Below are 14,726 nucleotides of genomic sequence, written 5' to 3'. Positions count from 1 at the left end.
AATAACGCGACAAAGTATCCAGAAAAGCCAGGCAGTGAAAGGGTTAATACCCATTGAATGAATTCCCGGTTGAAGATTCCTATCATCTCTCTCCTGTCTAGTTATCATCTCCTATAATCTGACCATTTATATATCTCACTTTTTCTCTAATTATTAATCAATCTTCTCTCTCTCTCTTCATCTTTCATATTTATCTTCTATCATAAAAATTATAAATAATATTTCCGTTATATATATATAGCGCACACAGATGACGCAGCGCTGCACAGAGCTTGCCAAATCAGTCCCTGTACCCAATGGGGCTCACAATTTAATCAACTTACCAGTATGTTCTTGGAGTGTGGGAGGAAACCAGAGGACCCGCGCAAACATGGAGAGAACATACAAACATTTTGCAGATGTTGACTAGCGCTGCAAGGCTGTAGTGCTAACCACTAAGCCACCGTGCTGCCCATGATTTCTCTCCTATAAAATTCTCCCATATTACAGTTTTACTCTACTAAAGGAGCCTCTTACTGACTGTGACTGGTCAGAAAATAGTTTGATTTTGGGGCCCCACTTTTAGTTTTGCCCAGGGCCCCACTTCGTCTAGAACCGGCCCTGCCTCCAGGACAAGGGATTCTCTAGGTTCCTGTTCCTTGCTCTGCCCCGGAGAGGACCCTTTATCAGCCGAGGACTTCTTAGTCCTTAGGATAAGCAGAGGACCCCTTTAAAGAGGATGAGGCCCCAAAAGAGTGTGTGTGATTCCATTGTTATATAATAACGTCATAGAGGTGACCATGAAGGAGACCACATCGGAGATATGAGGACCTGGAGGAGACACTGAAGGACCACCCTGTCCCCCCCAGGTCACAGACAAGACCACAAACAGCACAGATGCTCCGCAGTGTGAGGTCCATAGACAGCAGCGCCCCCTATGGCCCCCTGTGCGTCTTCTTACCTGTCACCAGCATCCAGGCGTTGTCCTGTAACTTATAGATCTGGTTGGCCCTGTTGACTCCCCAGACCCCGGCTGGTCCCACCGTCACATGAATGAGCTTCCCGGGAATCTGCCTCCAGTCATTGTCCACCCATTGGTAGATGTCATCATTGTCATTGACCCCATAGACCTGCCCGGCGCCGGCGTCCACCTGCTTCAGCCGCCCGGGTATCACAGAGCACTGGAGGTCTGAGGGGAGAAGAGGAGAAATAGTCTGCAGCGTAAGGCGAGAGGTGACCCCATGTACACGAGGAGGAGGAGGAGGAGGAGAAGTTACCTGCAGACGCCCCAGCACCGAGCAGCAGCACCACGAGGACCAGGATCATGGTGACTCCTTACTATGAAGAGCAGCAGGTTCTGCACAGTGTATAAGCTGCCTGCACCCCGCCCCATGTCACATGTACAGGGCAGGGGACTAGTGATAAAGGTCTCCACCGCTCATGATGGATGAAGATTATGTAATAGCCTGAGAAAGATGTGTGCACTAAAACAGAGAACCCACATACTCATGCTAATGCATATAGCTCAGCTCCTGCTGCTCTATAACATGCTGCCTGCAGATAGGACACTATGTATAATCTGCTCAGCTCCTGCTGCTCTATAACAGGCTGCCTGCAAATAGAACACTATGTACAATGTGCTCAGCTCATCCTGCTCTATAACATGCTGCCTGCAGATAGGACACTATGTACAACCTGCACAGCTCATCCTGCTCTATAACATGCTGCCTGCAGATAGGACGCTATGTACAATCTGCTCAGCTCCTCCTGCTCTATAACATGCTGCCTGCAGATAGGACACTATGTACAATCTTACCAGCTCCTCCTGCTCTATAACATGCTGCCTGTGGATATGACATTATATACAGTCTGTGCAGCTCCTCCTGCTCTATAACGTGCTGCCTGTGGATATGACACTATGTACAATCTGCTCAGCTCCTCCTGCTCTATAACATGCTGCCTGCAGATAGGACACTATGTACACTCTGCTCAGCTCCTCCTGCTCTATAACATGCTTCCTGCAAATAGGACACTATGTACAATCTGCACAGCTCCTCCTGCTCTATAACATACTTCCTGCAGATAGGACACTATGTATAATCTGCTCAGCACCTCCTGCTCTATAACATGCTGCCTACAGATAGGACACTGTGTACAAAGTGCTCAGGTCCTCCTGCTTTATAACATGCTGCCTGCAGATAGGACACTATGTACAATCTGCTCAGCTCCTCCTGCTCTATAACATGCTGCCTGCAGATAGGACACTATGTACAATCTGCTCAGCTCCTCCTGCTCTATAACATGCTGCCTGCTGATAGGACACTGTGTACAAAGTGCTCAGGTCCTCCTGCTCTATAACATGCTGCCTGCAGATAGGACACTATGTACACACTGCTCAGCTCATCCTGCTCTATAACATGCTGCCTGCAGATAGGACACTATGTACACACTGCTCAGCTCATCCTGCTCTATAACATGCTGCCTGCAGATAGGACACTATGTACAATCTGCTCAGCTCATCCTGCTCTATAACATGCTGCCTGCAGATAGGACACTATGTACAATCTGCTCAGCTCCTCCTGCTCTATAACATGCTGCCTGCAGATAGGACACTATGTACAATCTGCTCAGCTCCTCCTGCTCTATAACATGCTGCCTGCTGATAGGACACTGTGTACAAAGCGCTCAGGTCCTCCTGCTCTATAACATGCTGCCTGCAGATAGGACAATATGTACACACTGCTCAGCTCCTCCTGCTCTATAACATGCTGCCTGCAGATAGGACACTATGTACAATCTGCTCAGCTCCTCCTGCTCTACAACATGCTGCCTGCAGATAGGACACTATGTACTATCTAATCAGCTCCTCCTGCTCTTTAACACGCTGCCTGCAGATAGGACACTATGTACAATCTGCTCAGATCCTCCTGCTCTATAGCATGCTGCCTGCAGATAGGACACTATGTACAATCTGCTCAGCTCCTCCTGCTCTATAGCATGCTGCCTGCAGATAGGACACTATGGGGGTCATTTATTAAGGGCCCGATTCGCGTTTTCCCGACGTGTTACCCGAATATTTCCGTTTTGCGCCGCTTGTACTTAAATTGCCCCGGGATTTTGGCGCACGCGATCGGATTGTGGCGCATCGGCGCTGGCATGCGCGCGACGGAAATCGGGGGGCGTGGCCGAACGAAAACCCGACGTATTCGGAAAAACCGCCGCATTAAAAAACCGAAAATGTGTCGCATAAGGACCGCTTACCTTCACCTGGTCCAGCTCGGTGCATTCCGGCGCGATGAGTTTACTTTCAGCGCAGCAGCGCCACCTGGTGGACGGCGGAAGAACTACCTTATTAAATCCCGGCCGGACCCGAATCCAGAGCGGAGAAGCCGCCGCTGGAACGCGAATGGACCGGGTAAGTAAATTTGCCCCTATGTATCTGCTCAGCTCCTCCTGCTCTATAATATGCTGCCTGCAGATAGGACACTATGGGGCAGATTTACTTACCCGGTCCATTTGCGATCCAGCGGCGCGTTCTCTGCGGTGGATTCGGGTCCGGCCGGGATTTATTAAGCTAGTTCCTCCGCTGTCCACCAGGTGGCGCTGCTGCGCTGAAGAGCATCGGAACGCACTGGAATACACCGGCTCGGGCTGAGTGAAGGTAAGTGCAAGCTCCGCAACAGATTTTTTTTTTTCAAATGAGGCGGTTTTTCCAAATCCATCAGGTTTTTGTTCGGCCACGCCCCCTTATTTCCGTCGCGTGCATGCCAGCGCCGATGCACCACAATCCGATCGCGTGCGCCAAAATCCCGGGGCAATTCAGGGGAAATCGGCGCAAATTGGAAATATTCGGGTAACACGTCGGGAAAACGTGAATCAGGCCCTTAGTAAATGACCCCCATTGTATCTGCTCAGCTCCTCCTGCTCTATAACATGCTGCCTGCAGATAGGACACTATGTACAATCTGCTCAGCTCCTCCTGCTCTATAACATGCTGCCTGCAGATAGGGCACTATGTACAATCTGCGCAGCTCCTCCTGCTCTATAACATGCTGCCTGCAGATAGGACACTATGTACAATCTGCTCAGCTCCTCCTGCTCTATAACATGCTGCCTGCAGATAGGGCACTATGTACAATCTGCGCAGCTCCTCCTGCTCTATAACATGCTGCCTGCAGATAGGACACTATGTACAATCTGCTCAGCTCCTCCTGCTCTATAACATGCTGCCCGCAGATAGGACACTATGTACAATCTGCTCAGCTCCTCCTGCTCTATAACATGCTGCCTGCAGATAGGACACTATGTACCTGCTTAGCTCCGCCTGCTCTATAACATGCTGCCTGCAGATAGGACACTATGTACACTCTGCTCAGCTCCCCCTGTTCTGTATTTTAGTTTTTAGTATTTTAAGTGTTTAGTATTCAGATCACTTGCTCGGGATTAATAGACACTTTCATTACATCACAATCAATTGCACAAACAGATCGTGGAGATGAACAATGTGCGGAGCCGGGAACTATTGGTCTGGTCACCTCGTAGTGCGGGAGACTCCTCGTACAATAAACATCCAAATCTTTCCAAATAATTTCACACCTTCTGTATTCTGTAGAAAAAGATGTAATGTCCTTCTTACTATTTACACAAGGCTCAGCCTATATCTCAGCTTACACTGCCGGGACTCCAATCCCGTATAAACCCCTTAGATGCCGATGGCCATAGCGATAGCTTCCACTCGATGATAACTGCACATTCACAAGCTCCAGTATATGATAAAGTAATGCTAAGCAGCCACAGGGACCGCCATGGGCACCGCGTCTACCCCAAGTATATTCAGAATGTTCTCCGGACATTTCTTTGTTTCAGGTTCACTTGATACATTTCTGATTTTACATCTCTGGATCACAGCATCAGAACTTATCACATCCCGGTATGAAATACTGGATCTATTCTGTAGACATGGATGGTCAATCAATACATCAATCAATCAAAGCCAAGTTGGGGAAGGTGTCCAAAAAGTGTTAGGCCAACAAGACCCAGGAATTTCCAGTGAAATACATTTACATATGATACATTGTATTCCTCTTACAGTTAATTGTGAAGCTGCAATGATTTCTCCCACATTGTAAATCTGAGAACCATTTCCCTGCTGTAACTTGCAGATCTACTTCCTAATTAAAGGGGTTTTCCCACGAAGGATAGTTGGGCTTTATCCATGGGACAGGGCCTAACTTGCTGATCAGTGCTGAGACCCCCGCAGATTGCAAAAACAAAGGGTCTGTCGGATGAATGGAGCAGACGGCTGCGGATGACTGTTCTGCTCCATTAATCTCTATGGAGCTGTAGAAATTGCCGAACGCTGCGCACTGAGACCCCCAATGATCAGCAAGTTAGGCCCTATCCACGGAAAACCCCTTTAACTGTGCCCCATGCAGCCAGGGAGGGATCTGCAGCCCTCTGCAGTACAGCATATTGCACTACATAGGGATGTGATAGGGGGCTTATTTACTAAAGGGTCGTGGATCGCACTTTCGTCTGACTGTCTGCCGTTTTCAGAATTCGCGCAGCTTTGTGTCGCATACGAGTGGATTTTTGCGCAGCTACTGCTGGACGATCCAACTGATTCGGACTGAGCGCGGGATTTAACTCTCAAATTGTGTCGCAAGCCAAGCACTTACATGCACCAGGAAGAAGAAGGTGAACTCCGGGGACCTGAGCGGGGAAGCGACACATGCAGGATATCGGGCACAGGATCTTAGTGACTCACTGCACAGCGCGTTATACATGGACAATGCACTTACATGCACCAGGAAGAAGAAGGTGAACTCCAGGGACCTGAGCGGGGAAGCGACACATATAGGATATCAGGCGCACAATCTTAGTGACTCCCTGCACAGCACATTATACACGGACAATGCACTTACATGTACCAGGAAGAAGAAGGTGAACTCCGAGGACCTGAGCGGGGAAGCGACACATGCAGGATATCGGGCGCACGATCTTAGTGACTCCCCACACAGCGCATTATACACGGACAATGCACTTACATGCACCAGGAAGAAGAAGGTGAACTCCGGGGACCTGAGCGGGGAAGCGACACATGCAGGATATCGGGCACAGGATCTTAGTGACTCCCTGCACAGCGCATTATACACGGACAATGCACTTACATGCACCAGGAAGAAGAAGGTGAACTCCGGGGACCTGAGCGGGGAAGCGACACATGCAGGATATCGGGCACAGGATCTTAGTGACTCCCTGCACAGCGCATTATACACGGACAATGCACTTACATGCACCAGGAAGAAGAAGGTGAACTCCGGGGACCTGAGCGGGGAAGCGACACATGCAGGATATCGGGCACAGGATCTTAGTGACTCCCTGCACAGCACATTATACACGGACAATGCACTTACATGCACCGGGAAGAAGAAGGTGAACTCCAGGGACCTGAGCGGGGAAGTGACACATGCAGGATATCGGGCACAGGATCTTAGTGACTCCCTGCACAGCACATTATACACAGACAATGCACTTACATGCACCAGGAAGAAGAAGGTGAACTCCGGGGACCTGAGCAGGGAAGTGACACATGCAGGATATCGGGCACAGGATCTTAGTGTTCCCGGCACAGCGCATTATACACGGACAATGCACTTACATGCACCAGGAAGAAGAAGGTGAACTCCGGGGACCTGAGCGGGGAAGCGACACATGCAGGATATCGGGCGCAGGATCTTAGTGACTCCCTGCACAGCGCATTATACACGGACAATGCACTTACATGCACCAGGAAGAAGAAGGTGAACTCCGGGGACCTGAGCGGGGAAGCCACACATGCAGGATATCGGGCATACATAAATGTAAGACTATTACAGGCCCTGGGCTGTGAAGAGATTGTGGTCTCCTCCATGGTCTACAGTTTTTAGATTATATGACCTTTACCCCATAAGATCCAATCTAACTATAAACATACAACACCAGAACCAAGAATACTACATTATCAAAGCTGATCTTAGTAAATAGATACAATACCAGAACCAAGAATATTATTTAGATATGTTACCAGACCCAAAATAGATACATAGATGCAGGACCAGAACCAACATTACCAAATCAAAAAAAGGACCAGAACCAAGATTACTATAAAGATACAAGACTGGAACTAAGATTATTACAAAAATATGCTGCCAAAATCAAGTTATTACATAGATCCAGGGCCAGAACAAAGATCGCTACATGTTTACAGGACCAGAACTGAAGAAGAGTGGGCCAGGCAGCATTAGGCTACATACAGATCTTAGTTGTATCCATTGCTCCTAATGTTTACAATGGGGGGCTCCAATGTGTCTGACTGCGGGGATATGTTACATTGTTCGGCTCCTCAGGTGTGAATATTCGCAGCAGTCGGTGTTTTGCTGTTGTTGATGTTCAGGGCGTCTCCAGAGTGATGTATCTGTGTATTGTAAGAGTGTGAACCTAGGGGGCGCTGGAGAGCGACCCACAACCAGGGTTGAAAAGGACCTTGACCACTCCCATCCCTGGCCAACTCCATCCAAGCCAGTGCTGGTGTCCTGCAGTCACCAGGAGGACTTGGGACCGGTTGGAGACAGACAGGTGGTTCTGTCCCGAGAGGACTGGGATCCAGTAAGGACATTGTTTTGTTGAGCTCACTGAGAGCCAGAGCGCTGAGGAGGAACCCCGGCAGTGTTCCTTGAACCTAGAAGGGAGTTAGGGCTCATGAAGTGCGGTAGTAGAGACTAAGCTGTTTATTATTTGTGTTCCTGTAAATATTGTAAAGCTGAATAAAGCCGTTTTCTTTTGGATTGCTACAAGCTTCTACGTTACTGTTTCTGGCGCTCAGCACCACAAAAGTCGCCTGTCCGGTCCGGAAGCTTCTACCTTTGATGCTAAGTTACCCCCAAACCCTACATATGGTTCTTCGGATGCGGGCACGAGGAGATCCACGCAAGGGCCAAAGAAATCGTGTTTGCTGAACTGCAGTAATGTGGATTGTGGCTACAGCTGAAACAGCAGGAGGAATTGCAAGGCAGAGACCTAAGGTTGGGTGAGGGAATCCACAATCAAATGTTTCTGCAAAACTGGTGAAGTTAAAACTCTGGAAGTGGACACCAAGCCATGGACTCTGTGTACGCTGTGGCACACACGCGTGTATATTGCTAGTGGCAACAGATTGAAACAGTATCCTGAACTGTATTGCTGTGTGAGAGTAAGGCTGACCAGACTGAAATGGTTCATTGTAATAGCCGGTATTTCTGTGAAGACAGAAGAAAATGCTGGTTGTTGTAGTGCAACAGAAGGACTGTTTTGTTGAATGCTATTGACTACAAAGAGAACAGTAAAAAGTCACACTATCTATAACGAGGAGTAATTCTGAATATTGTGTTTTGCTGATATTCAACAAGGGGAAAGAAAAAGAAAGTTTCACTGTGTAATAAAGCAAAGCTGGACACAGGTGCCTTAGTGCCGCAGTCTCAAGGCAGAGGGTGCAAAACCTGGACCGGCTCTGCAGGCTGCAACTACAGCAAATACACTGCATGAAAGTGATGGAATCTTTATGAAGCTCCTCTGTTCTATGATTGAATATCATCCTGCTGCCGTTGTGTCACCTACTACTGGACGTGATGAATATTCTAGAGAGCCAAACAATACGGTGCAGCAGCTTCAAGATGAGATGAAAACTCTCAGGTTTGTGTATGAGGGTGAAATAGCCGACTGGAAATGGCAACTTGAGGCGTCTGATAGAGAAAATGTGAAACTAAAGAAAGAGCTTGACTCCATAAGACGTTCATGCTGCAGTAATGGTAACAATGTGGCGCTGGGTTTGCCTGGAATGGACTGTGTCACTAGGAAGGAGTTTGATGAGATGCAATGCTCTCTGTCTAGTAAAGTTCTACATAGTGTGGAGCAGAAACAAGAGCTGGAGATGCCATTGCAGAATGTAAAGGAGCAGCGTCTCCAAGATGACCGCGTCAGAGAATGCACTATTGAGAAATTCAGGTGTGATCTTCATTTACTAGAAGAGGAGCTCGACAGAACTAAACGTGCTAAAAGTGAGCAAAGGGAGATTCTGCAAAATCAGTTGGAGATTCAAGATACAAATAGAGATGAGCGAACACTAAAATGCTCGGGTACTCGTTATTCGAGACGAACTTTTCCCGATGCTCGAGTGCTCGTCTCGAATAACGAACCCCATTGAAGTCAATGGGAGACTCGAGCATTTTTCAAGGGGACCAAGGCTCTGCACAGGGAAGCTTGGCCAAACACCTGGGAACCTCAGAAAAGGATGGAAACACCACGGAAATGGACAGGAAACAGCAGGGGCAGCATGCATGGATGCCTCTGAGGCTGCATAATCGCACCATTATGCCAAAATTATGGGCAACAGCATGGCCATGACAGAGTGACAGAATGAAGCTAGATAGCATCTAAAACATCCAATAATTGACCCTGACACTATAGGGGACGGCATGCAGAGGCAGCGGCAGCAGGCTAGAGAGTGTCATGGCGACATACCCTAAATGGACTCAGGCTTCAAACCAATGGGTGGCAGAGAGGAACCAAAGGAGGTGAGCAAGAAGCGCTCAAATAATATCGGTACATGATAAAAGTTTGCCAGTATATTTTGTGGATTACACAGCAGGGTGGCGACAAAGTTAACATGGAAGCCATGAAAACAACCCAAAATTCTGCCTGACACAGCTCGTTTGATAAGGGGACCATGTATGGAGGCAGTGAACTAGTAGTAGATTAAAGGTGCTGCAGTTAAAACTATGTTAGTTGGATCTTGGGATGGAGCTGGCGCTCCGCTGCCAGGCGAGCTTTCGCCAATCCAAGCCCCTGTCTATAGGCTACTCCCCAAACAGCACTTCTAAGAACCTTTTGTATAAGATCAAGTGTAGTAGCGTTCTTATAAGTTTAGGATATGCCGGGTGAGGGGAATGTAAACAGATGCGCAAGAAGCGCTGAAATAATATCCCTAAATGGTAAAAGTTTGCAAGTATATTTTGGGGATTACACAGCAGGGTGGCGACAAAGTTAACAACTTTGATGTGGAATGCCCTGTAATAGCTCTTGGGCGGTGTGCCTTTTATCGCCTAGGCTCAGCAGTTTCAGCACCGCCTGCTGTCGCTTAGCGACGGCACTGCTGCTGTGCCTAGAGCTACCGACTGATGGCGCCATGCCCACGGATGGTAATTCGGAGGAGGAGGAGGTGGAGGAGGGGTGGGAGGAGGTATAGTAGGCCTTTGAGACCTGGACCGAGGTAGGCCCCGCAATTCTCTGCGTCGGCAGTATATGACCAGCCCCAGGGTCAGACTCGGTCCCAGCCTGCACCAAGTTAAGTGTAGTAGCGTTCTCATAAGTTTGGGATATGGCGGGTTAGGGGAATGTAAACAGATGCGCAAGAAGCGCATGATGCGCATGGAGCTGGCGTTCCGCTGCCAGGCGAGCTTTCGCCAATCCAAGCCCCTGTCTCTAGGCTACTCCCCAAACAGCACTTCTAAGAACCTTTTGTATAAGATCAAGTGTAGTAGCGTTCTTATAAGTTTAGGATATGGCGGGTGAGGGGAATGTAAACAGATGCGCAAGAAGCGCTGAAATAATATCCCTAAATGGTAAAAGTTTGCCAGTATATTTTGTGGATAACACAGCAGGGTGGCGACAAAGTTAACAACTTTGATGTGGAATCCATGAAAACAACCCAAATTTCTGCCTGACACACCTCGTTTGATAAAGGGACGATGTATGGAGGCAGCTATATGGACGACTTTTGGAGGTAGCAATGGAGACAACGTGTGGAGGCTGCTATGGAGACAATTTAATTTGGATAGTGCCTGTATGTGGCAGTCCCAAACATTTTTCAAACCAGAGGAGCAGGTAGGTGGCCCTCCAGTAAAATGGGATAGATTGAGTGCCTGTATGTGGCAGTCCCAAAAATGTTTCAAACCAGAGGAGCAGGTAGGTGGCCCTCCAGTAAAATGGAATAGATTGAGTGCCTGTATGTGGCAGTCCCAAAAATTGTTCAAACCAGAGGAGCAGGTAGGTGGCCCTGCAGTAAAATGGAATAGATTGAGTGCCTGTATGTGGCAGTCCCAAAAATTGTTCAAACCAGAGGAGCAGGTAGGTGGCCCTGCAGTAAAATGGAATAGATTGAGTGCCTGTATGTGGCAGTCCCAAAAATGTTTCAAACCAGAGGAGCAGGTAGGTGGCCCTCCAGTAAAATGGAATAGATTGAGTGCCTGTATGTGGCAGTCCCAAAAATTGTTCAAACCAGAGGAGCAGGTAGGTGGCCCTGCAGTAAAATGGAATAGATTGAGTGCCTGTATGTGGCACTCCCAAAAATTTTTTAAAACAGAGGACCGGGTAGGTGGCCCTCCAGAAAAATGGAATAGATTGAGTGCCTGTATGTGGCACTCACAAAAATTGTTTCAAACAGAGGACCGGGTAGGTGGCCCTCCAGAAAAATTAAATGCATGAAGTACTATAGCAAGAGCCAGTGGGCCCTGTCAAAAAATAGCCATTTTCCTCTGCTTTACTGTACAAAGAGGAGGAGAAGGAGGAAAATGAGGAGGAGGAGGAGGAGTGGATCAATTATTCAGGTTGAGCTTCCTTCACCTGGTGGAGATTGGAAATTCTGAGAAATCCAGCCTTTATTCATTTTAATAAGCGTCAGCCTGTCAGCGCTGTCAGTCGACAGGCGTGTACGCTTATCGGTGATGATGCCACCAGCTGCACTGAAAACCCGCTCGGACAAGACGCTAGCGGCAGGGCAGGCAAGAACCTCCAAGGCGTACAGCGCCAGTTCGTGCCACATGTCCAGCTTTGAAACCCAGTAGTTGTAGGGAGCTGTGTGATCATTTAGGACGATGGTATGGTCAGCTACGTACTCCCTCACCATCTTTCTGTAAAGATCAGCCCTACTCTGCCGAGACTGGGGACAGGTGACAGTGTCTTGCTGGGGTGACATAAAGCTGGCAAAAGCCTTGTAAAGCGTACCCTTGCCAGTGCTGGACAAGCTGCCTGCTCGCCTACTCTCCCTCGCTACTTGTCCCGCAGAACTACGCACTCTGCCGCTAGCGCTGTCAGAAGGGAAATACTGTTTCAGCTTGTGCACCAGGGCCTGCTGGTATTCATGCATTCTCACACTCCTTTCCTCTCCAGGGATGAGAGTGGGAAGATTTTGCTTGTACCGTGGGTCCAGGAGAGTGAACACCCAGTAATCGGTGCTGGAATAAATTCTTTGAACGCGAGGGTCACGGGATAGGCAGCCTAGCATGAAATCTGCCATATGCGCCAGAGTACCAACGCGTAAGAATTCACTCCCCTCACTGGCCTGACTGTCCATTTCCTCCTCCTCCAACTCCTCCAACTCCTCTTCTTCTGCCCATACACGCTGAACAGTGAAGGACTCAACAATGGTCCCCTCTTGTGTCTCGCCAACATTCTCCTCCTCTTCCTCCTCATCCTCCTCCACCTCCACCTCCTCCGATATGCGCTGAGAAACAGACCTCAGGGTGCTTTGGCTATCAACAAGGGAATATTCTTCCCCCGTCTCTTGTGACGAGCGCAAAGCTTCCGACTTCATGCTGACCAGAGAGTTTTTCAACAGGCCAAGCAGCGGGATGGTGAGGCTGATGATGGCGGCATCGCCACTGACCATCTGTGTTGACTCCTCAAAGTTACTCAGCACCTGACAGATATCAGACATCCACGTCCACTCCTCATTGTAGACTTGAGGAAGCTGACTGACCTGACTACCAGTTCTGGTGGAAGTTGACATCTGGCAGTCTACAATCGCTCTGCGCTGCTGGTAAACTCTGGATAACATGGTTAATGTTGAATTCCACCTCGTGGGCACGTCGCACAACAGTCGGTGAGCGGGCAGTTGGAGGCGGCGCTGCGCTGCCCTGAGAGTGGCAGCATCTGGGCTGGACTTCCTGAAATGCGCACAGATGCGGCGCACCTTCGTGAGCAAATCAGACAGATTGGGGTATGTCTTGAGGAAACGCTGCACTATCAGATTTAACACATGGGCCAGGCATGGCACATGTGTCAATCTGCCGAGTTGCAGAGCCGCCACCAGGTTACGGCCGTTGTCACACACAACCATTCCCGGCTTGAGGTTCAGCGGTGCCAGCCACAGATCAGTCTGCGCCGTGATGCCCTGTAATAGCTCTTGGGCGGTGTGCCTTTTGTCGCCTAGGCTCAGCAGTTTGAGCACCGCCTGCTGTCGCTTAGCGACGGCACTGCTGCTGTGCCGTGCCCACGGATGGTAGTTCGGAGGAGGAGGTGGAGGAGGGGTGGGAGGAGGAGGAGGCATAGTAGGCCTGAAACACCTGGACCGAGGTAGGCCCCGCAATCCTCGGCGTCGGCAGTATATGAGCAGCCCCAGGGTCAGACTCGGTCCCAGCCTCCACCAAGTTAACCCAATGTGCCGTCAGCGATATATAGTGGCCCTGCCCGGCAGCACTCGTCCACGTGTCCGTGGTCAGGTGGACCTTGTCAGAAACGGCGTTGGTCAGGGCACGGATGATGTTGTCTGACACGTGCTGGTGCAGGGCTGGGACGGCACATCGGGAAAAGTAGTGGCGGCTGGGGACCGAATACCGAGGGGCGGCCGCCGCCATGAGGTTGCGAAAGGCCTCGGTCTCTACTAGCCTATAGGGCAGCATCTCCAGGCTAAGCAATCTGGAGATGTGCACATTAAGGGCTTGGGCGTGCGGGTGGGTTGCACTATATTTGCGTTTCCGCTCCAGCGTCTGGGGTATGGAGAGCTGAACGCTGGTGGATGCTGTGGAGGATCGTGGAGGCGACGATGGGGTTTTTGTGCCAGGGTCCTGGGCAGGGGGCTGACTAGCAGCTGACACAGGGGAAGGAGCAGTGGTGTGCACGGCCGGAGGTGAACGGGCTTGTTGCCACTGAGTGGGGTGCTTAGCATTCATATGCCTGCGCATACTGGTGGTAGTTAAGCTAGTAGTGGTGGAACCCCTGCTGAGCCTGGTTTGGCAAATGTTGCACACCACAGTCCGTCGGTCATCCGGTGTTTCCTTAAAGAACCTCCACACTTCTGAAGATCTAGCCCTCGCCGCAAGAGCCCTCACCACGGGAGCTTCACTAGTTGACAGTGGCGCTGATGCACCAGCTCTGGCCCTGCCTCTCCGTCTGGCCCCACCACTGCCTCTTCCAACCTGTTCAGGTCGAGGACTCTCCTCCGTCTCAGAAGCACTGTGTTCACCCGGCCTCTCAACCCAGCTTGGGTCTGTCACCTCATCATCCTCCGATCCCTCAGTCTGCTCCCCCCTCGGACTTCCTGCCCTGACAACAACTTCCCCACTGTCTGACAACCGTGTCTCCTCATCGTCGGACACCTCTTTACACACTTCCACTACGTCAAGAAGGTCATCATCACCCACAGACTGTGACTGGTGGAAAACCTGGGCATCGGAAAATTGCTCAGCAGCAACCGGACAAGTGGTTTGTGACTGTGGGAAGGGTCCAGAAAACAGTTCCTCAGAGTATGCCGGTTCAAATGCCAAATTTTCCTGGGAGGGGGCAGACTGGGGGGGAGGAGGCTGAGGTGCAGGAGCTGGAGGAGTGGGGATTTCGGTGACATGGGTGGACTGCGTGGAAGACTGACTGGTGGTGGACAAATTGCTCGAAGCATTGTCAGCAATCCACGACATCACCTGTTCGCACTGTTCTGGCCTCAACAGTGCTCTACCACG

General features: G+C 49.9%; 1 protein-coding gene across 1 annotated transcript in view; it reads right to left on the bottom strand.

Annotated features, from left to right (window-relative positions):
• Positions 1–1,383, bottom strand: part of LOC140108378 (fish-egg lectin-like) — a 31,609-nt gene extending 30,226 nt beyond the window's left edge. Inside the window, exons 1-2 of the mRNA XM_072131695.1 lie at positions 1,257–1,383; positions 941–1,168 (exon numbers count right to left, since the gene is read on the bottom strand). Of these exons, the coding sequence (XP_071987796.1) occupies positions 941–1,168; positions 1,257–1,305 (277 nt within the window). The 5' untranslated portion in view covers positions 1,306–1,383. The remainder of the gene's footprint in view (positions 1–940; positions 1,169–1,256) is intronic.
• Between the last annotated feature and the right edge of the window lie 13,343 nt (positions 1,384–14,726).

The sequence above is a fragment of the Engystomops pustulosus genome, unplaced genomic scaffold, assembly GCF_040894005.1.
Source record: "Engystomops pustulosus unplaced genomic scaffold, aEngPut4.maternal MAT_SCAFFOLD_122, whole genome shotgun sequence".
Lineage (NCBI taxonomy): Eukaryota > Metazoa > Chordata > Amphibia > Anura > Leptodactylidae > Engystomops > Engystomops pustulosus.
The sequence above is the reverse complement of the archived record's forward strand: the minus strand, read 5'-3'. Positions and strand labels throughout refer to the sequence as shown.